The sequence below is a fragment of the Mesocricetus auratus genome, unplaced genomic scaffold (assembly GCF_017639785.1).
Source record: "Mesocricetus auratus isolate SY011 unplaced genomic scaffold, BCM_Maur_2.0 Super-Scaffold_100021, whole genome shotgun sequence".
NCBI lineage: Eukaryota > Metazoa > Chordata > Mammalia > Rodentia > Cricetidae > Mesocricetus > Mesocricetus auratus.
Genome location: NW_024429202.1, coordinates 29,779,209 through 29,801,618, shown reverse-complemented (window position 1 = coordinate 29,801,618; position 22,410 = coordinate 29,779,209). Strand labels below are relative to the sequence as shown.

The 22,410-nt window shown below is 45.6% G+C and overlaps 1 protein-coding gene across 3 annotated transcripts in view; it reads left to right on the top strand.

The window, feature by feature from the left end:
* The window catches only part of Mgat4a (alpha-1,3-mannosyl-glycoprotein 4-beta-N-acetylglucosaminyltransferase A), a 106,682-nt gene that overhangs the window by 22,097 nt on the left and 62,175 nt on the right, over window positions 1-22,410 (top strand). For all 3 annotated transcript variants that reach the window (XM_040729613.1, XM_040729612.1, XM_040729611.1), the window contains exon 2: window positions 673-1,010. In XM_040729613.1, the coding sequence (XP_040585547.1) occupies window positions 917-1,010 (94 nt within the window). In that variant the 5' untranslated portion in view covers window positions 673-916. The remainder of the gene's footprint in view (window positions 1-672; window positions 1,011-22,410) is intronic.

Sequence of the window (22,410 nt, the reverse complement as noted above, 5' to 3'; positions counted from 1 at the left end):
ACAGAGAAAGAAATTCTGTCTCAGTACCTTGCACCCACCCCCAAAAAAGATGAGGACAAATAGCATTGATAACTGTAAATGTTTTTGTGATTTATGATGATATGGGGGAGTCAGGACCAGTTGCTTTATTTCACGGATGGAACTTGAGGTACGGATGAAAAGAGTCACACTGCATGCGTGGGAGTGGGGGTCATAGGGGGGTGGGGGATGACGCATGTAAGTAATGTCAGAGCTGGATCTGGGATCCAAGTATCTTGACTTTTCAAATCATTATAGTCATACACTCTTCTGTTTTTATTTTTATTTTTAGTCATTGCTTGTTATTATGCAGCAGAATAAAACTGGGGTGTATGACCTCGAGGCTCAGTTGTTAAGAGGTCTCTTTGGGAATCTGTGAACCCTACAGCTTCCCCCTTTAAATGAGCAACCATAATTTTTTGTCTTTTCCACAGACAGAACCAATCAGTTTGAAACTTTTCTCCTTGAAGGGAAAAGACCCTTACAATTCTGCTGTAGGAAATAAGAAGTTTTTATATGGGGGGGGGGGGGAAATGGTCTGCACAGATACAACTCAGCCTTGACAAAAGTCTGCTTCTAATGCTGAGTGATAAACGAAGAAACCTCTGCTTTGCATTATTTAGCAAGTTTTCCTTTCTCTTCTCTACCTGACAGGAAGAAGAAAAAGAAGACGCCCCCAGCCTGTGAACACTGCGAAGACAATCTGGACTAGCGGTACCTGCTGTGTTGCTCGCTCGCTGCCTGAGACCTTCTGCCTGGCATCTGAAACGAACCTTGCTCATCAATTGCTGCCTTTGGACCTGAGCCCGGTACTCTGGGTTCTGTTGACTTGTGGCTGAGGAGAGACTGGCCTTGCTTGTCGTCACCAGCGTATGAACCAGTGTGATGGTGAAATGAGATGAGGCTCCGAAATGGAACTGTAGCCACTGTGTTAGCATTTGTCACCTCGTTCATTACTCTGTCCTGGTATACCACGTGGCAAAATGGGAAAGGTAAGGGGGAGGTCCCTGGAACGATGGTGGCCGACAGCGTGTTCTGTGCCAGAATGGTGGGCCGAGCGGAAATGCTTCGGTGAAATTGCTAAGCCTGTGTGTTGCATTCTTCTGGTAGCTTCTTTTGATACAGAAATGAAACTGTCCTTAGTGTGCACCACCAACACCCAGCTGTTTATTTTATTTTTAGTTTTTTCCTCTTTTCTGCCATTGATTTAAGAGATTTTGATAGTAGAAAGATCAGTAGTGCTGAGGTGGCTTTGTATTTATTGTTAGAGCTGTCTTTATCACCTGGGGTATTTGAAAGCTTCTGTTGACATTCTTACTGACCTGTGAAGACAATTGAAAAGGTTGCTTTCTGACTAATACTTTTTCTGCTGTATCTATATACCTGTGTTAGTGATACATGTCTCTGTGGGCATATACACATTTATACACATTTGACTCGTAGCTATGTGCATCTGTTTGTGCAAAGTAAGTAGATGGACATGAGACGCTCGTGCTTCATGCTGTGGTCGAGCCTGGCATTCTTTTCCTACTTTCCGTTTTTCTCTGAGTCGCATTCTACTTTAGGGGGCACTGGGGAGATATAGGTGAAAAATTTGCTAAAGGGCAAGTTCTTTAGGTTTACTTTTTAGGTTTCAGCTTACATTTTTATCACTTAGTTACTTACTTGTGTGTGTGCTACCTTGGTACCATTTGGATGTCAGAGGACAGCTTCCAGGCGGGCTCACTCCTTCCACCATGGGTCCTGGGTATTGAACTCAGGTCATTAGGTTTGAGGGCAAGCACCCTCATGCCCTGAGCCTGCTCTCTGGCTTCGTTGTGGTTTTTGATCGCACCTAATGAGAGGAGTTAATTAGGAAGGCTCTTGAGTCAAAGTGATGATTGTTCTTGACATAAATAAAACAAATGACTCATTGTTGAGAAAACTGACAATAATAATAACTAGGTACTTGGGGTTTTTTCTTTTCTTATCAGGAAACTTACCTATTCAGAGAGCTTGAGTAATACAGAAACTCAGCTCGTCCCACTGTGTCTTGTTTTAGAATCTCTGCTTTTAATCTCGTTTCTTAGGTAAAGGCATTAGCGGCATTACTAGTGGTTTTTTTTTAAAGCTCCATCAATTATGATTTATGATTATATGATTATCTATCACATGGAGAGGACCTGGGTGGGTAGCGGTGCCTTCGCAGTGCAATACTGTGTGCACAGTCTGTCTCTTGACTGTCGCTCTTCGAAGGGCTCTGCAGGCTTCCCCATGCTGTTTTACTGCTTTGTGATTTGTTTGGGTGCAGGGGTCAGTCCAGGCCTTCTGTTTGCTTGTGTAAAATCCCCTGTGTTGATTGCTATCGTTTATGTAACCGTTCTAACTGTTGGGTGTTGGATTCTCTCTGGTTAAGTCAGTGAGACAGCCTGGATTTCCCAGGGCAGACCTGATACCACATATTCCATCTAGTATTTCCAGGAACAATGTGCTCTGGTTTTTATTTTGAAAGTGTGATTTCTAAAATCTTTAACACTACTGGATTAACTGAAGCATATTTTTTTTTCCTTCACTCTTGGTGAAGGAATGTATGTCCTTACATACACCGGTCCTGTGCCTAGCACTGTATTACAAGCCATGAATAAGAAAGAGAAGAGTCTTCATGCCTTTGAGCAGGGATTGGCAGGAAAGATGATGTCAACAAATTATGGAATTATCAGCTAGAGGAGGCAGAAGCAATAATGGTGCTTGTCCTACTTCAGGTCTGTTAGTCACTTAATCCTCATCCTCTGGAATGTTGCAGTCTCTTTTCTGTAGTTGGAGACATTGGCAGAGTGCTTGGGACACTTGTCAAGGCCATGCATTCATTCTGTAGTATAGCTGGTTGGGGTTGATGTTCGTAGCTGTAGGTATGTTCCCCAGGAGAGTGGGGGCAGAGGCTCATGATTCTCCATGGTGCTCTATAGAGTAGATAAAATATGAAAGCCAGGCCAGGAAGTGGGGCGTATCAGGTGCAGGACTGACTTCTGAAAGAGAATGGAGCATGTATGCTCTGTAATTAGGAACTGCTCATTTTTGACAGGCACATGGGCTTCCGAGGTTGGCTCAAGCTGACATTGGAAAACACAGTGTACATTTTTTTTTCTTTTGAGACAAGGTTTCTCTGTGTAGCTTTGGAACCTGCCCTGGAACTAGCTCTTGTTGACCAGGCTGGTCTCAAACTCACAATGCTGGGATTAAAGGCATGTGCCACCACCACCCAGTAACAGTGTACATCTTAAGGGGTGCCAGTTTGGAATAGTCTATGTTCACTACTTGGAAGAATCAGAGCTAGGTAGCCCATGACATTGGCATAGGTTAAGGAAGCTGAGATTCAGGGCAGGGAGCCAATTCAGCAGGGCATACTAGATTCCCACATAAAAATGAGAGAGAATTCCAGGTACGTGGAACGGTCAGGCTGGGAGAGTTGTAGGCGGGTGTCGGGAGAATGGGTCCAGAACAGTTCAGTGTGTGATGTGCTGGTGTGAGTAGGATGCCATTGAACTTTCTCCATGGTCAGACACAGTGCAGAATCAGGAAAACCATCCCTGTATCCCTGCATGGGGGTGATTCTGTGTCCACACACCTGATGACTCAGGGCACATGCTCAGCACACCTCTAACACACCGTGGTTGCTTCAGCAAGAATGAATGTGGAAAAATTTAAAACAGCCTTATTGAGTTATAGTTTACATGCTAAACAGTTCATCCACTGAAAGTATTTATAAACAATTCATTTTTTAAGGGGAGGGGGTATCTACACACAGATATGTACATAAGTTACTCTGCTGGGGTGGGGTGCTGAGTGATAGGGGATTTGCCCAATATGTATGAGGCCATGGGTTCTGTACTCTTTAGCTGTTATCACTGTACCTCTCTTCTCTGTCTTAGGCTATCACTGATCTATGTCTGTCTACAGATTTCCCATAGCAGAACTTGTGCTTAATGGAATTGTGTAATGTATAGTCTTTTGTGACTGTCTTTTTTCAAATTAGCATGCTTTCAAGGTCCAACTGTGATGTGGCATAGATCTACCCTTAATTTCTTTTTTCACATGGATAGTGTTTGTCTGTGTGCGTGCGTGCGTGCGTGTGTGTGTGTGTGTGTGTGTGTACGTATGTGTACAGGTGTGTGTGTGTGTGCGCGTGCGTGCGTGCGTGTGTGTGTGTGTACGTATGTGTACAGGTGTGTGTGTGTGTGCGCGTGCGTGCGTGTGTGTGTGTGCGTGTGTGTACGTATGTGTACAGGTGTGTGTGCGTGTGTGTGTGTGTGTGTGTGTGTGTACAGGTGTGTGTGTAGGGCAGAGGTTGATGTCTGTATCTTCAGCTATTAATTTCTACCTTTTTTTGTTTTTTTGGTTTTTACGAGACAGGGTTTCTCTGTATTGTTTTGGAGGCTATCGGTCCAGCCCAGCCTCGAACTCACAGAGATCCGCCTGCCTCTGCCAAGTGCTGGGATTAAAGGCGTGCGCCACCACCGCCCGGCCTTAATTTCTACCTTTTTTTAAAATTTATTTTTATTAGCTGGGCGTTGGTGGCGGATGCCTTTAACCCCAGCACTTGGGAGGCAGAGGCAGGTGGTCTACCCAGCAAGTTCCAGGACAGGCTCCAAAACAATGCAAAAATTTGTTTCAAAAAAACAAAAACAAATTTATTTTTATTTATGTGTCTCTGCGCTGTGTATATGTGCACACGCATGTGGGTGCCTTTTGATGTCAGAAGACGCCATTGGCTCCTTGGAAGCTGGAGTTACAGGTGACTGTGAGCCACCTCACATGGGTGCTAGGAATGAATTCTGATTTTCTGGATGCGCAGTAATGCTCTAATAACTCTAGCTACTAAGCTGGTACTCTTTATTTTTTGAGTCAGGGTCTTTCATGGGCCCTGTTTTGGCTTGACTGGATGGCCTGCAAGTCTCAAGGATCCATCCGTCTATTCATCTCCAATGCTGGTGTTATAGGCACTGTTACAATGCCTGGCTTTTATGTGGGTTTTGGAGATTCGAACTCAGGTTCCCAGGCTTACTGAGAAAGCACTTTGCCTACTGAGCCATCTTGCCAATATCTAGTGATGTTTCTTTATAGGAATGTCCGCTGTCAAAGTGACTGAGTCATTATATGTTCTTTTATTTATTTTCAAGATGGGGTTTCTCTGTGTAGCCCAGGCTGTTCTAGAACTTGCTCTGTAGACCAGGCTGGCCTCAGGCTCAGAGATTCATTTGTCACTGCCTCCTAGTCACCGTTATGCATTATTATTTCATTGTTTTATTATCTGGGTGTGTTTTTGAAGCTACAATAGGTCTCCTGAAGACGGAATATGATTAGATCTTTTTCATTCATTTCAATTACTTTTTAATTGATTTGTTGGTCCACTCATTTCTAATGTTATTGTTGATATAGTTAGATTTATTCTATTTTTGTGTTTTTCATATTTCCTGTCTTCTTTTTCCTCTACTCAAATTGTTTTTCTCTGTGTAACCCTGGCTCTTGTGTCACCACTTCCTGGCTGTTAACAAAATTCTAATGTAGAATTTAAAATTAATTTATGATTTTATTTTTAGTTTTTTTTTAGCTTATCAAAATCAGCTTTAGACTTTATCTTAATTCTAATCCCATATAGAAATGTTACTCCTTGGCCGCTCAAATGGTTTAGCGGGTCAAAAGGCCTTGCCACACAATCCTGGTGGGCTGAATTCAATCCCTGGACCCCGGATAAAGGCGGGAGGAACCAACTCTACAAAGTTGTTCTCTGACCTCCCCGTATCATCCACTCACATGTACACAAATAAGAAATGCTACTCCTCGATACCTCTTGTTTCCTTTTACCCCTTTTTCCTGATGTTACTATTACACATATTTACATATCTATTTATGTTCCAAACCCAACAACGTGCTGTAATTATACTCTCACATCTGCCATTATATATTATTGTAATTATATTTTTACCATCTGTCTTTACTTCCTTAGCCTGTGGAAGTTTTACTACCACTTACCTCCCTTGTGCTGTTATTGGCAATTACTCATGGCTTTCCCAGTCTTATAGACTCAGCAATACATTACGTCTATCTATTATTTTTATATACTTAAATTAAAATCAGTTAATAAAAAAAGAAAAAAATAAGATTTATAGTCTGTTATAGTTGCATAATTACTAGTGCTCCTTGTAGGTTGAATTGTCTTTTGAGGCCACCTTTATCAGACTGGAGGATACCCTTTGCCATTTCTTGTAAGGTGGGTCGGCTTGTAATGGATTTGGTTTCTGTTTATTTTGGAGTGTTTTTACTTGACTTTCATCTTTAAACAACACACACATACACACATTTTTGAAATTAACAAGTGTATGTGTGGGTTTGTGTCCTCAAGTGTGGGTGCCCACAGAGGCTAGAAGAGGGCATTAGATCCCTGGACTGGAGTTGCAGGTGGTTGTGAACAGCCTGACCTGGGTGTTGGGAACTGAATTTAAGTCCTTTGCAAGTATATACTCACTTTGTTTATTCACTTATTTTCACTTGATGTGTATAGGTGTTTGCCTGAGTTTATGTATGTGCACCATGTACTTGTCTGGTGCCTGAGGCCAGGAGAGAGGGTGTCAGAGCCTCTGAAATTGGGTTACACACATTGGTGAGTTGCCATGTTGGTGCTGGGAACCAAATGCAGGTCCTTAGCAAGAGCAGCAAATGCTCTTAAGCACCCAGCCATCTCTCCAGCTTTTTGTGTTGATTTGAATGCCTTCTGTCTCATTATTCCAACTGTGGAAGCTGGCTATTGATCCTATCGGAGCCCCTCATGGTGATGTGTCATTTCCTCTAGATGCTCCCTAGGTGTTTTTTGGTTTAACTTTCTGTCGTGATATAGATTGGAGTTTGTGTTTAACCCGCTTGGAGGTTTTGTTTGTTTGAGCTCCCTGGATACCTAGGTTGTTTATTTTTCAATAATTTTAGTAAGTATTCAATTTTGATCAAGTAATTTTCCCCTTACCTTCTCATGTTCCCATTACACGTTCCACAGTGTGACACTTGGGGTTCCCCTTTGGTAGTTCTGTTCATTGTTGTTCAGCTTACATCAGTTCTGCTGATCTAGCTTAGACTTTGCTTATCATTATTATTACCATTTATTATTTTGGTTTTTAAAGACAGGGTTTCTCTGTGTAACAGCTCTGACTGTACTGGAACTCACTTTGTAGACCAAGCTGGCCTTAAAGCCCAGAGATCCACCTGCCTTTACCCCTGGAGTCGGGGATTAAAGCCATGTGCCACCACCGCCTGGCAAATTTTGCTAATTTTTTGCTAATTCTTTATTCTACTAGCTCATGTCTGCTGTTGTATTGGGCTTCTCTAAAGAAACATATGTGTACATACCCCCCCATCCTAAAACTCTTAGTGAATTTTTCCCCTTTTATTCTACATATGAGATGTGCTAGTCAGCTTTCTGTCTTTGAGAACATGCCCGAGAATGTGAGCTTATAATAATTCATGGTTTCAGAGTTTGGGGTTCATGGTCATTTTTGCACACGGTGGTAGAACTCTGTCATCATGGTGAAGGTGGTGTGATCATCTCATTGTAGACAGGAAACAGACAGGAGCATGATGCTGCATGCCCATCGTCCTAGCTTTAGAGGAGCTGAGTCAGGGGGATTCCAGTGAGTTCAAGGACAGACGGGACTGCACAGCAAAAAATCAAAACAAGCAAACAAAACCCCTAACCCCCCCCTCCAAACAAAGAAGGGAAGCGCATCGAGTGTTCTCTTTCTGGACCCTACCTCCTAAAGACCCACCAGTGTGCTGCCACACGCTGGGGACAAGTTTTACTTTGTAGACCTTCAGGGGGATACTTAAGATCCAAACTGTAGCCTAGGGAGATTTATTGTAAGAATCGGGTCCTGGGATTATGGCAGGAAGACACCTGCAAGTCATCGGATCAGGTAACTGGTAATATAATTTAGTCTAAGTCCAAACACCCAAGGCTTAAGGTGAGCTGAAGGTATGTAAGCGCCCAATCCTGCCCAGCCCCGAAGGCCCAAGACCAAGGGTCAGAATCCAGAGGCAGTCTATTCTTGCTTAGAAAGAAACAAGTTTGTCCTTTCTTTACCTTTTTCGCTTCTCCACCCAGAGACCAACATACTGGGCAGCGTCTGACCTCATTGGTGGTTTGATGCTCCGCTTCCAGTCTCCCAGTTCACATGCTAATCTTCTTCCAGAAACAGATGGACATACCAGAAAGAATGATTTCTCAGCTTCCTGGGCATCCCTTAACCCGGCCAAGTTACATAAAATGGCCCAATGTGAGGTTCTCTGGTGATTTTTTTTTTTACTTGTACTTTCAGCTCTAGTTTTGGCCTTACATTTCTCACTTTCTATTGGAATTTAATATTTACCACAATGTTGTTTTTGTTGCTGTAATCCGAGATAAATTCTCACTTTGTGCTCTGGCTGACCTGGAACTCCCCTTGTAGAACACTCTAGCCTCGAACTCAAGTTGTAGCTGCCCCTGCCTCCTGGGTGTTGGGATTGAAGGTGTCACAATGTCATCACGTGTATTTTCTGTGTATGGATGTTTTGGCTGCATGGACAGTCTGTGCACCACATGCTTATCTGGAGGCTTGCAGGCCAGCAGAGAGTGTTGGATTTCCTGGAGCTGCAGTTACAGATGGCTGTGAGGGGCCATGTGGGTGCTGGGAATGAGGGCTAGGCCCTCTGGAGGAGCAGCCAGTGCCCCTAACCGCTGAGCCGTCTCTCCAGTCCCCTTTATTTCTTTAAGTCGGAGCAAACCTGCAGTCTCTCATCTGGTTACACTCATGGGCAGTTTCCGCCACTTGCCTTTTTCAGACATGTGGGCCTTTCCTGTTTCTTTCTATGCCTCATTTTTTCTTTTTATTTACTTTTGATGGCTGCTAGACATTTTAGATGACTGTATTTTAGCAGTTTTGGGGGGCTGGTTTTCCCACCTTCAAGGGGCTGGTCTCTGATACTGAGGTCTTGTCCCTCTCCCGGTAGTGCCGCATCTACTGTTGCTCCTCTAGGAGACAACACTGTAGCTCTGCCCGTGTCACGCTGCCCTATATTGTTTCTCTAGGGCCTCTTCCATGCTGCTGGCTGATTGCTTTATTGTTTGCAGCAGTGCCCTGAGTATAGTCCTGCTCTGGAGTGATCAAATTGTGGTTCCTCTGATAAAAGTAGTTTCTGAGGTCAGTGAGGGCTATTTGACCTTGAGAGATCTAGCTGCCTGTTCTTTCAGTTTTCCCTTGCAAACTCCCATCGAGCCCAGAAGAAGACAGTCCGCCTTTTAGCAACAGATGTTAGCAACACATTGTGAACACCAAAGCTATCCTGCTTATTTGTAAACAAACAGTCAAAGTTTTTTGTTTTAAGGCTTAATTTCTGTGTATGTGCGCACGTGGCTGTGCATAAAAATGTCAAGTGAGTGCAGTGTCTTTGGAGGACAGAAGAGAATGTCAGATTCCCCCAGGAGCTACAGGCAGATGTGAGTTGCCCAGTAATGTGGCTGGGAACTGAAGTCAGAGCCTCCATAAGAGCGGCAAGTGATCATCGGGCTGAAGAGTTGGCTCAGCCGTTAAAGGCTCACAACCAAAAATATAAGAGTGGCAAGTGAGCTGAATCTCAGCCATCTTTGTAGCCCCTCAATTAAAGTTTTATCCTGTGTGTGTCAATGCATGTGTACATGCATGTTTACGTATGTGCAAATGAGTGTGTGCACATGCGTGCGTGTGCGTGCGTGTGCGTGTGCGTGTGCGTGTGTGTGTGTGTGTGTGTGTGTGTGATGCGATGCACATGTGGAGGTCCGGAACAACTTGCTGGAGTCGGCTCTCCTTCCTGCATGTGGGTTCTGGGGAGATTGATAGCTTTGTCAGCACAAGTCTTTACCCACTAAGCCATCAAGTTGACCCTAGAGCACAGTTTTCTAGACCATAAAGTTAACTCTGATACTGGACATTTTGGCATAGACTTGGGCAATTATTTAAGACTGTGACTTTCTTTGTCCTTGTCTGAGGACTTTTCCTGATTAGGCAGAGAAAATAAAGTTTTGGCCAGACTCCCACATGAACAGCTAGGTGCATTGTATGAGCACAAGGCAAGTGTTGTGACTTTCCCTGTCTTTGGTAACAAGTCTTTGGACATTTTACCTGAAATTGCTGGAGGTTTTTCATGGTCCTCAGAAGGAACTGGGTCTTGGTTTCCTTCCTTCCTTCCTTCCTTCCTTCTTTCTTTCTTTCTTTCTTTCCTTCCTTCCTTCGGTTTTTCCAGACAGGGTTTCTCTGTATTGCTTTTGGAGCCTGTCCTGGAACTCACTCTGTAGACCAGGCTGGCTTCAAATTCACAGAGATCCTCCTGCCTCTGCCTCCGGAGTGCTGGAATTAAAGGCGTGCGCCACCAACACCAGCTGTAGTTTTATTTCTTAATGCAGTCTGTATTTAGTATTCCTGCCTGCCTTTCCCATGTTTGCAGAATGTTGTCTGTCTACTCTTACACTGAGTGAGAAGGCAGCACACAGGAGGAAAACACAGAGTCTGACCCCTTAAGGAAGCCCAGAGACAGGACTGAAATGAGTGTTGGAAGGTAGCCGCTCACTCACACACGCTTAGGCCTTGGCTGGACGACTGTGACAGCTTGTGGGTACACACAGCTCCTTCCCATGAGTCTGGAAAGGCTTCTTACTAGACATGGCCTCTGATTTGTTCTGAGTAGAGATAGAAATAAGAGGGAAGGCTTACTACCATATGGAGATGCTGGATTGAACCAGTGGCAGTAACTGTGCCCCAGTGCAGCAGAGGACCCACTACACAACTACACAAAGAAGGGTTGAGAGTAGGAAATGACCTGGGTAGATAGGAGGTCACAGGGACTAGAAGTTTCTCTTAACTCTGAGAGCAGGTGTGATGGCAGTGTAGGAGGAGGTCTGTTGGTCCTTGAGGAGTTTGTGACTGCAAGTGTCATTATCTGAGCTGGCCTACATTTTACTTCCTGTAAAATGTTCTGTCTCTTGGTTCAGAGACTGTGTGTGTGTGTGTGTGTGTGTGTCCTGTTCCAAGACAGGAGTCAGACTGCTGTGAGCAGCCATGTGGGTGGTGGGAATTGTACCTGTGTCCTCTGGAAGAGCAGAGTGCTCTTAACCACTGAGTTATCTTTCTAGCCCCTTCTTTTGTTTCCTAACTTTCATAAGGTTCAACTATAACTATTATTTTATACCTTTTGGGGGATAATAGGCAGGTAACAAAAGGGGAATGTCTCTGAGACCACCATGCCCCATGCCCAACAGGGTTGGGGATTCACTAAGGAAGTGTTTTGGAGGCAGACTCATTTACTACCCCTCTTGTAATTTTCACCTATCAGGTTGGGTCACACTGTAGTCTTAAAGAGTGGTCACAGTAGCCGGGCGGTGGTGGTGCACGCCTTTAATCCCAGCACTTGGGAGGCAGAGGCAGGCGGATCTCTGTGATTTCGAGGCTGGGCTGGACCGACAGCTTCGAAAACAATACAGAGTGGTCACACAGCTTGGCACTGTTGATGGGTAGTGGACACATCAGGGGACTGTAAGACCCTGGCCAGTTTCTCTTTCTCACACCTTCAATTTCTGCCCAAGAAGTGAATGAGAGGTTTTCCCAACATTACTTTGTATGCCCCAGGCCAACCAATCATGGACTGAGAAACCTTGAAACCAGAGCCCAAGCAAACCTTTTTTTTTTGTATATTAATTGTCTCAGGTACTTGCAGAAGCTGTGGTGATTTGAAAGAAAATGGTTCCCAAAGGGAGTGGCACTATTAGGAAGTGTGGCTTTGTTGGAGGAAGTGTGTCACCGTGGGGGCGGGCTTTGATGTCTCTTTTGTTCAAGCTTCCCTCAGTGTAACAGTCAGTTGACTTCCTGTTGATTGCAAGATGTAGGACTCTCAGCTCCAGCACCATGTTTGCCTGCTCCCTGTCATGATGATAATAGACTGAACCTCTGAAATTGTGAGATTGTGAGCCACCCCAATTAAATGTTTTCTTATAAATGTTGCCATGGTCATGGTGTCTCTTCACACAACTAAGAAGCTGACACCAGTGCTTTTTTTTCTTCCTTACTAGGCATCTGCCTCCTGTGGTATACACTGCACATAGAAGTTTTAGTTTGTTCTATGCTGGTCCCTCCCTACACACACACACACACACACACACACACACACACACACACACACACACACACACACACACACACAGTGTAGCCCTGTCTGCCCTGGAACTAGCTCTGTAGATCTGTATACCAGGCTGGCCTCTAACACACAGAGATCCACTTGCCTTTGCTTCTCGAGTGCTGGGATTAAAGATGTGCGTACCACCAACACTGCCCAGCCCATGCTGGGTTTTTTCCCCCTTGGAAATAGACTGCTTTCTCCTCTTGCCACCACGCTCTTGACCTATCAGACGCTGCAGACTTAGCACTCTTTCTGTGAGATTCTTTTCTTTAGGAATCTGCCTAGAATTCTCTTCTGAGATAAAGGGATCTTCACCAGTGTAGGCTAGACACCGGTAGATTCTCTCTTTCTTTAAGACAGGCTCTTATGCAGCCCAGGCTGGCCTGAGACTTGCTGTGTAATCAAGGGATGACCTTTGAACTTAGATCCTTCCACTTCCACCACTTGAGGCTAGGGTCACAGGTGTATACCTCTACATCAGGCTTACGAGGTTTTGGGAATCCAGCCAGGGCCTCATGTGCACAAGGCAAGCACTCCACCCACGGAGCTGGGTAGCACCCAAGGGCATTCTTTTTTAAACTTAGATTATTTGTGTGACCTCTGCACTAGTCTTTGTTTCCTTATTCTCCTTATATTTCTCAATTCCAAAGCTGAGCTTGCACAGTTTCCTGTTTCTTCCCATTTTTTGATATTCACAGATAGATTCAGGTTCACATCTATATTTATAAGCTTATTTTTTTATATTCTCATTAGAGGAAGGAAGTACCCAGGCATATGGATAATCCTTTTATTCAAATTTAACAAAGCAGCTTGGCCACTGATGGTACTCCTATATCTGCCCAGGTGTCCTTGAAAGTACCTGAGCCTACTGATCCTGTTTCTCAGCTTCCAGGCTGTTCCACTGCTCTTTTCCTTCCAGAAGGTGTGGGCTCTTCTGTAGGAGTTATCTGGCAGATCATGAGACTTAGCGATGGGCAGCCAGCAGTGTTGTTCTCCCGAGGGGCCCTTGGCAGGCTTCTGTTTAGCCAGCCACATTTTCCTGTGCTCTCCCCACGCTTGAGGTGAGGTTGTCTCACCCTGAAGGCTTGTTCTGCATCATCGATGAGCCCCAGCTCCGTGAAGAGCTGCCAGGAGGCCTGGAGTTGTGACTTAGAGGACTGGAAAGCCAGGTGGGATACAAGGCTTCTTCCCCACAGGGTGGCAAGCTGCAGGTCGCCAGCCATCACCTGAACTCACTCTGTACCGGCATGCCTCTGTGTCAAGTTTCTGCCGCCTTCTTGGTTGCTATTTCAAAGTAACTTTCCCCCAGCTCCTGCCCCTAAGAAAATCTGTATGCAAAGAAGAGTTGAGTGTTCGAGGAATTGTCCCAGTCCGCAGCAAGAGGTCTAGGCTTCACTTCCCCTCTGTGGTGTTCTTTCAGTTGGAGGAAGTTAAGTTGGAGAACTTCCGGTTTGCATGTGAGAATTCATGTTTTGGTCGACACCTCATAGTTTGAATTTTCCTCTTTAATCCTACAGGTAGACCTCAAACCTTCTGTTTTTCTCATCAGTGTGCCTGTACCTGTGTGTGTGTGTGTGTGTGTGTGTGTGTGTGTGTGTGTGTGTGTGTTGGGGGGGGAGATGCAAATATTCTTGTTGAGATCAGAGGCCAGTATCAATTGTTTTCTTCTTCACCCGTTCTCCACCTTATTTTTTATTTAACTTTAGTTGTGGTATGAATGAGTGCCAATGTTTGGGTATATGCACACAAATGCAGTGCCCGTGGGGGCCAGAAGAGGGCACTGGATTCCCTAGAGCTGGGATTACAGGTGGTTATAAACCACCTGACTTGTTCCAGGAACTGAACTTCTTGGGTCCTCTAGGAGAACAGTCTGTGCTCCACCTGCTGAGCCGTCTCTCTGGCCTCCACCTTATTATTTGAGACAGGGTCTCTGATGAAACCTCTAGCCCATCGCTTGGGCTAGACTGGCCAGCAGACTCCAGGGATCTGCTTGTCAAATATAGAAAATCTCACTAATCGTTTAAGTTCCCTCTTGTCCCAAGTCCATTGTCCTTGCCAAAGCACCTTTGGTATCTCATCCCAGAGTAAGGTGCTATGAGCTTGGCTTACAAGCGGGTCTGTTGCAGTGTTGGTGAATGTAAACCCAGGCAGTACAGAACCTTCAAAGGCCATGGAGAATGTGACTGTGTGTTGGGGAATCTGTAACTTTGATCAGTTTATCAGAGGGGCTCACGTTGAGTGTCAGGAATGTCATGAAATGTGTGACATCTTGAACCTCTCACATGTTCACTGTTCATACTAAGTCATAGAGAAGATCAGAGAGCACGGACCTGGGCTTTTTTGTCTGTATGTGGTAGTGACACCTAAGACCCAATATCAGACCCTGCATTAGTCTTTTCATATGTCTACTCAACACCCGTATTGTTTTTGCCATTTTCAAAGTTTAGATACACTTAGCTGTGTCTGGTATAAAGCGGTGTTAGTGAGTTTTTGTAAAGTTCGTGCCCTTCACCTCATGATGATTTAGTTACCTGACTGTAGATAGCTTTTAGTGAATCTTATTTCCTCTACAATGGGCCATCATATATCATTTATTATCAGGGAACTGGAGAGTAAAGGGATGTTATGAACCACTGTCCTGGGAGGTAAGCTGGAGCCGTTCTTCAATGATTAGTGTTATCAACCTGACAGATTCCAGAGTCCCTCGGGAGATGGACCTCTAGGTATTCCTCGGGGGTGGGGTGGGGGAGGGTTCATCTCGATGGTGCTAACTGAGGTACTCTAGGTATTCCTGTGGGGAATTCATGTTGATGGTGCTGAGGTACTCTAGGTATTCCTGTGGGGAATTCATCTGGATGGTGCTAACTGGGGGTACTCTAGGTATTCCTGTGGGGGGTTCATCTCAATGGGGTTAACTGAGGTACTCTAGGTATTCCTGTGGGGGGATTCATCTCGATGGGGCTAACTGAGGTACTCTAGGTATTTCTGTGGGGGACTCATCTCGATGGTGCTAACTGAGGTACTCTAGGTATTCTTGTGGGGGATTCATCTCGATGGGGCTAACTGGGGTACTCTAGGTATTCCTGTGGGGGATTCATCTCGATGGTGTTAACAGGAAATTCATCTCAATGGGGCTAACTGGGGTACCCTAGGTATTCCTGTGGGGGATTCATCTCAATGGGGCTAACTGGGGTACCCTAGGTATTCCTGTGGGGGATTCATCTCAATGGGGCTAACTGGGGTACTCTAGGTATTCCTGTGGGGGATTCATCTTGATGGTGCTAACTGGGGTACTCTAGGTATTCCTGTGGGGGATTCATCTCGATGGTGCTAACTGAGATAGAACCCCACACTGTGGGTGGCACTGTTCCCAGGCTGGGGTGCTGGATGGAGTGTGGGAGTGGAGAAAGGGTACTGATTAGCAGCTTGCATTCCTTGCTCATTGCTTCCTGGTTGTGGGTGTGAGGTGACTCTCTGCTCCCAGCTCCTGCTGTTGAACTGCGCCCTTGAGCCGTGAACCGGAATAAACCCTTTCTCCCTTAAGTTGCTTTTGTTAGAGTATTTGTTTGTTTGTTTTTTCATTGCAGCAACAGGAAAAGAGTTCAACTAAGTTGGTCTTGAGATATGGGGCCATTGCTGTGACTCTCAGGCCCTTGGGAATAGTTTGAAGAAATAATGTTGGGAATAGTCTGAGGGAGTAGCGTTAACTCTGAAAGAGTTAAAAACTTAGGGCTAGAAAAGCCTTTGAATGCTGTTAGTGGGGCTTATGATGGGATTATGGGTTCCTTATTGTGGGATCTCACAAGACAAGAATGCCGGGAGGAATGAAGATAGTTGAGGCTTGATTCATGCGGCTTCAGAGAACAAGGACTCTTAACCCGGAAGCAGGATGGGGCTACTTGTGTGTTAATTTGATCAAGAACTTGACTGTATTCTGCATATGTCCCCAGGGGTTGAGTTCAAGGAATTAATTTGTTTGGACAATGCTGAGACAAGATAATTTTGTTAATTGTTACAGAGATCAGCATCGCTGAAGAGAAACCTTCTCACCGCACTGGGCCAGTAAAGGTTCTGAGTGTAAAACCCCAGCCAGCACAGGCTCCAACTTTATTTGCATGACCTGAGTGTGGCCAGGGCTGAGGAGGACTTCCCTGATCCTTGAAAGCTCATGCCAGGAGAGTGTTCCCCATGGTGAGAGTATGGGAACTGATACACTGAGGTTAGGCTGCGTTGAGCATCATATGATCTTCTCAAGGAAAATGAACTTTGCTCCCTCTGCCCTAATGGGATCAAGGTAGCCTGACTTTCCTTTTGTGAAAGCAGGGTTAAAAGTCAGGTTCTCATTGGAATACAAGAGACCCTCTGTCACCTACCTTTTGGATATAGTGTCTTTCTGTATGTGAACTGTGCCTCTGCCGCCGCCTCAGCTGCTGGCGTAACATCTGTGGTCTCCAGAAGCTACTCCACTAAACTGTGGTGGAGTAATTGAACAATGACTCTAGTTGAAACTACTGTGATAATGGCTCAGGTCTTGGGGAAAATTTCCTTACAGGACCTTAGTGGTTTATTGGCACAGCGCACCATGATTTGTAAGGTGTTTTTCTTGACATTCCTTTTCTCTCTCTCCAGCTTGGTTAGTTCACCTAGCATTTACTCAGAGAGTGCTAGGTTCTAGGACGCTGGGTCCTGATGGTGGAGTGCTAAGCAAGATAGGTGACATCCTCATAGTCACAGAGCCTGCCCGTGGAGGTGGTGAAGGGGAGGGGCTTACACAGCAACAGCTGAGGAGCTAAGGAGATGGAGTTGTTCTCTCAGGTAGCAATGGGTACCGACAGCAAAGCTCACTAGCGTGGTGGATGGAGAATGAGGCTGGCGGAAGGGATATTTGGAAGCAGGGGTAGTCAGGAAGCCTCTGAGAAGGCAGGCCCGTGTTGGAAGGCTGGCGAAAGGGAGGAGGGGATGGATGAGGTAGCAGAATGGCAGGTAGCACTCAGCACACTACACCAAGAGCTCAAGCAGCAGGGAGGCCTAACGAGGTTAGGAAACCTAGGAAACTGAAGGCAGGCGCCAGGTCCTCGGAAGTGCTGTTGTGAGGGATGCCGCTGAGGATGCCGGAGATGACGGCCGGCCGAGCAGTTGTTCATAAGCCCGGTTTCCCAATCTCAGTGCTCTCAGAGCCCATCCTTATCACCTCAGTTCTCAGCCACCTTGGGTATCTAATACCAGCCCCACGTCCATGGCCACCTTCGCTCTTTTTGTTTTTCTTGTTGTTGTTGTTTTGTGTTTTCCAGACAAGGTTTCTCTGTGTAGCTTTGGAGGCTGTCCTGGAGGTCTCTTTGTAGACCAGGCTGGCCTCCAACTCAGAGATCCACCTGCCTCTGTCCCTGAGTGCTGGGATGAAAGGCGTGAGTCACCACCGCCCGGCCACCTTTGCTCTTGAAGTAACCGTGTCTAGAACATTCGTTCCCTGGCCCTCTCTTCCACAGCCTTACCTGTTTGCCAGGTTCAGCCTTCAAGGTCTCAGCGTTCCCATGCTGCCTGGCTGTCCCTGTTTGTGTGACACCTGTGACAATGGAGAGCAGATCTGTGGGCCCTGTGTAGAAACTCTGTCACCTTTCTATTGAGATTCCCCCAGGGTTGGTGTATGGTACCTCTCTCCTCTCTTTCTCCTAGTGTTCTCAGTGGCCAAGACTTTTTTTTTTTGCTTTCTTCTGGCACCACTGGTAAGTGTAACATATCTCCTAGATAGGATGTCAGTGAAAACTTAACTCTTGTTGGCTGTTTGTCTGTTGAGTGCTTTTAAAATTTATCATTCATCCATCCATCCATCAGCTATCTCTATCACTCTTCTCTCTCTATTATCTATCTGTCTATCTATCTGTCTATCTATCTATCTATCTAATCTAGCAATCTCTCTCTCTCTCTCTCTGTGTGTGTGTGTGTGTGTGTGTGTGTGTGTGTGTGTTAGTTCGGGTACATATGAGCCACTGTGTATGTGGAGGTCAGCAGACAACCTTAGGGTGAGTCCTCACCATCAACCCTATTTGAGGATCTTTTGTTCACTGTTTCTTTCATAAGCTAGGCTAGCTAGCCTGTGAGCTTCCTCTGGGGATTTACCCATTTCAGCCTCACACCTCACCCGAGCTGTGCTGACTTTATTTTTATATCTGAACTCAGCTCCTCATTCGTGTATCCGCTGAGTCATCTCCCCAGCCCCATGTTGATTGCTAGAGTTGAGTGTCTGCATGTAGGTATGTATGTATGTGCATGTGGAGTTGAGTGTCTGCATGTAGGTATGTATGTATGTGCATGTGGAAGTTGAGTGTCTGCATGTAGGTATGTATGTGCATGTGGAGTTGAGTGTCTGCATGTAGGTATGTATGTGCATGTGGAGTTGAGTGTCTGCATGTAGGTATGTATGTATGTGCATGTGGAGTTGAGTGTCTGCATGTAAGTATATATGTATGTGCATGTGGGGTTGAGTGTCTGCATGTAGGTATATATGTATGTGCATGTGGAGTTGAGTGTCTGCATGTAGGTATGTATGTATGTGCATGTGGGGTTGAGTGTCTGCATGTAGGTATGTATGTATGTGCATGTGGAGTTGAGTGTCTGCATGTAGGTATGTATGTATGTGCATGTGGGTCCATCCAGGTGCCAGCAGAGGCCAGAGGCATTGAATCCTCTGGAACTGGAGTTACAAACGTCGTGAGCTCCCTGACCTGTGAAGCTTGGATCCTCTGGAAGAGCAGCAAGTGTTCTTAACCACTGAGGGTCAAGCTATATTTTTTTGGACATAGAATCTGCTATTCAGCCCAAACTTGCTATGAACTCACAATCTTTGTCCATCAGTCTCCTAAGGGTACTGGGATTATAGGCATACACCAGCACACTTAGATGTCCCCTGACTATTTAGTCATTATGTCCTCTGTCTTCTAGTCATTATTGAGATGAGACCTATAGTTTGTATATGATTCTGATGTCCAATCAACCATGCACTCGCTGTTATCTGAGCCTAGATATCGTATGTGTGTGTGTGTGCGCGCGCGTGCATGTGTGTGTGTGTAGATAGTTACAAAGAACTCATTTTTTGTTTCCTTAATATTTCTGTACAGAGTAAGTTGCATATATTGTCCCAGTCACACCATTGTCACCCATATTAAGGGAGTCTAGTTTGGTCTTATGCAGGTTCCCCATTTGTCAGACCTGAGTCAGTGATCTCTCACTAGGTTGGGTCAGCTGATTCTGTGGGTTTCCCCATCATGGTCTTGACTCCTTTGTTCATATTTTCGGTCCTCCCTCACTTCGATTGTACTCTAGGAGCTTGGCCCATTGGTTAGTTGTGGATTTCTGCATCTGCTTACAAAGCATCCTTTTAAAAGTCTGGTTGTCCATTGCTGTTATACAAGAACACAATTGCCCCAGCCGCCCAGCTCCCCTAAGTCGGTGTAGTCACATTTATATTCACCGATATCCAGCAGCCTTGTCCAAATTGTGTATTAGTTCCAGGAGATCTTGCTGCTGTCTCATTCTTTGGAATTTTCTACATAAACAGGGCACCTGCAAAGAAAACTTGTCTTCCTTCACAATCTGTAGCACTCCCTCCCTCCCTCCCTCCCTCACTCCCTCCCTCTCTCCCTCCCTCCCTCCCTCCCTCCCTCCCTCCCTCACTCCCTCCCTCTCTCCCTCCCTCCCTCCCTCCCTCCCTCCCTTTTTCTTTGTTTTATTACACCATGGAGGACCTTTAGTATAGTGTTAGATAAATGGTTCTGACCTTAGTGAAGATGTGGGGTCAACCATAGGGCTTTTGTAGATGTATTTTCTTTTTTATTAAGTTAAGGAAATGCCCTTGGGTTCCTACCTTGCAGAATTCTGTTGTTTTAAAACATTCATGTGTTTATCCCTCCCTCTGACCTACCTTCCTCACAGGCCTTTCCTCCACCCTTCTTCCCATCGTTTCTCTCCTGGCCACAGTCGATGCTGGCTCACATTGGGAGAAGCGCTCAGTTCCTTTGATCTGTTTTCCCGCCTGCTCTTTAGGTTGGTTGGTTCATTTTCACTCACTGATTTGTGCCGTTGGCTCTGTTGTCTGTCTGCTGCTGAAATCTGTGGTTGACCCTCTCTGTGGCGAGTTTTCCTTTTTTTCCCCTTTTGTTTTCTTTTCTTCATTTCTCCTCCCCTCTGAGTCAGCTTCCTTGCACTTGCCTTTCATTCTTTAAACATGCTTTTGTTTCGTTTTCGAAGCATAGTTAGAGTAGCAGTTTTGAATCTTTGTCCACTAAACCCAAATGCTTGCAGCCCTACGAGACCGTTTCAGTTGATGACTTCTTACTGTTCCAGCCCAAGGCTAGTTCACACTGAATTTTAATCTTATTTTTCTCACACTTCTTCGCCTGGGGTGTGTGCATATGCCATGGCATGCCTGTGGAGGTCAGAGAACACCTTTCTTTCCACCATGTACGGCTCGGGAATCGAACTCAGATTGTCAGGCTTCGCAGCAAAGTGCTTTACCAGCAGAGCTATCTTGCTGGCTCAGCTCACACTTTTTTTCCCCCTCTACCAATCTAATGCATGTTATTGACTATGACATACATTAATGCAGCCAGGATTCTTATTTAATACCTCTGAAGGTGCTGGTGATGGTTGTTTTGTTAGCTCAGTTGAGTACCTGGATTGGACTGAACCCCTGCCCACGGTGTCTGATTTCTCTGCAGTTGGGTTTTAGTTTGCCTTTCTAGTTAAGCTTATGCCTTCCTGGAGGGGTTTTACCACACTGCAGACTGGTGTCCACATAGTGTGGGGTTCAGCTCCATACTGGGTGAAGACAGTTGTCAGCTGTGGAGCCAAGTGGACAGCCGTACTCTGGGCTGTTTTCCCATCTGTCCCAGCATGGATTTCCTCTGGCTGCTTCTTTAATTCTCTGTATACACAGGTGCTATTGGTCAGGTATGTGTGAGCAGCTTAGACTGGTCTCTGCTGTGCAAGTTCATAGCCTCCAGCCAACCTGGGCTTTATAAAGGACATTTTAATCCTCACAGGGCCAAGGCCATTTTCCTGGGACTCTGCTGATGATCTGCCAGTTCATTGCACGCACCAAGTGGAGTAGTAGCCTGGGCTGAACCTTTATCCAGCCATATAGATTGCTGAGTGCACTGGTGACACCCAGGGTCAGTTGAGCCCTTTGTGGGGTCAGGGAAGTTGGTTTCCAAGGCCTGCCCCACCCTTTGCTGACCGTCTGATGGGACAGAACTAGGGAGAGACTGGAGCAGCTCCTGGCAAGAAAGTGAGACTTGTGCTTTTTTTTTTTTAATGAATAAACACTTGTCAGTCTGTTGGCTGTCTCTGGTTTATTTCCAGAGTTACTGAAATGGCTGTTTTTGACTCTTAAGCAGTTCTGTAGTTGCTTGCTGGGAGGGAGAGGATTTGTGGGCCGCCTCACGTCTTTATGCCAGAAGGCAGGCACCCCCTGTCTCATCAGGTGCTGTGATGTGCAGGCTTTGGTGGGAGTCATTCCCCACCCCAGGATTGATTCCTGAAGCTCTGAAAAACCTGCACATGAAATCACAGCTCAGCCACGCTGCTACTCTTAAGCGAAAACGGTCGTTAGGCATTGTAAATAAGGACCTAATTTTAAAGTGAGCCTTAAAGAGGGGCTGGAGTGTGGACCTCCCCTCTGCCAAGTTGGCCAGCAGCCTGTCTTGTTTATGTATTAAAGTTGACAGTTGGGTCCCTTGGACTGGGAATGGCATTATTTTCTCTTCAGCTTAGTTGGCTGGCAGCCATTTCCTAAAACAGTCTCCTAATCAAATTTTTCTAGGTTGGAAAGCTGTTTAGGCCTGTGCTGTGCTGGAGGTTGTCTGGAATCCACACTGGATGTATTCTTAACTCTGAAAGGAAATTATTCATGGCTGACATATTAGAGGAGACTAAATTGAGAACATTGGGTTATTACAGAACATTAGCTAACTGACTTTTCGGTGCTGCTTCAGAAGACTGCCAGTTAGATGTTGGAGATAGGAGTAATGGTCCATCTGTGGGCCCACTGGGTGATGGATGTCTGCATAAAAGCACCTTGTCCTCTTCGACCTTAGTGCGGAAGCACACATAAACACGAGGAGGACTGGTCACTCCTGCCTAATAGGATTCAAATGCATGGGGGATTTAAAGCGCCAGTGAAGGGAAGCCACA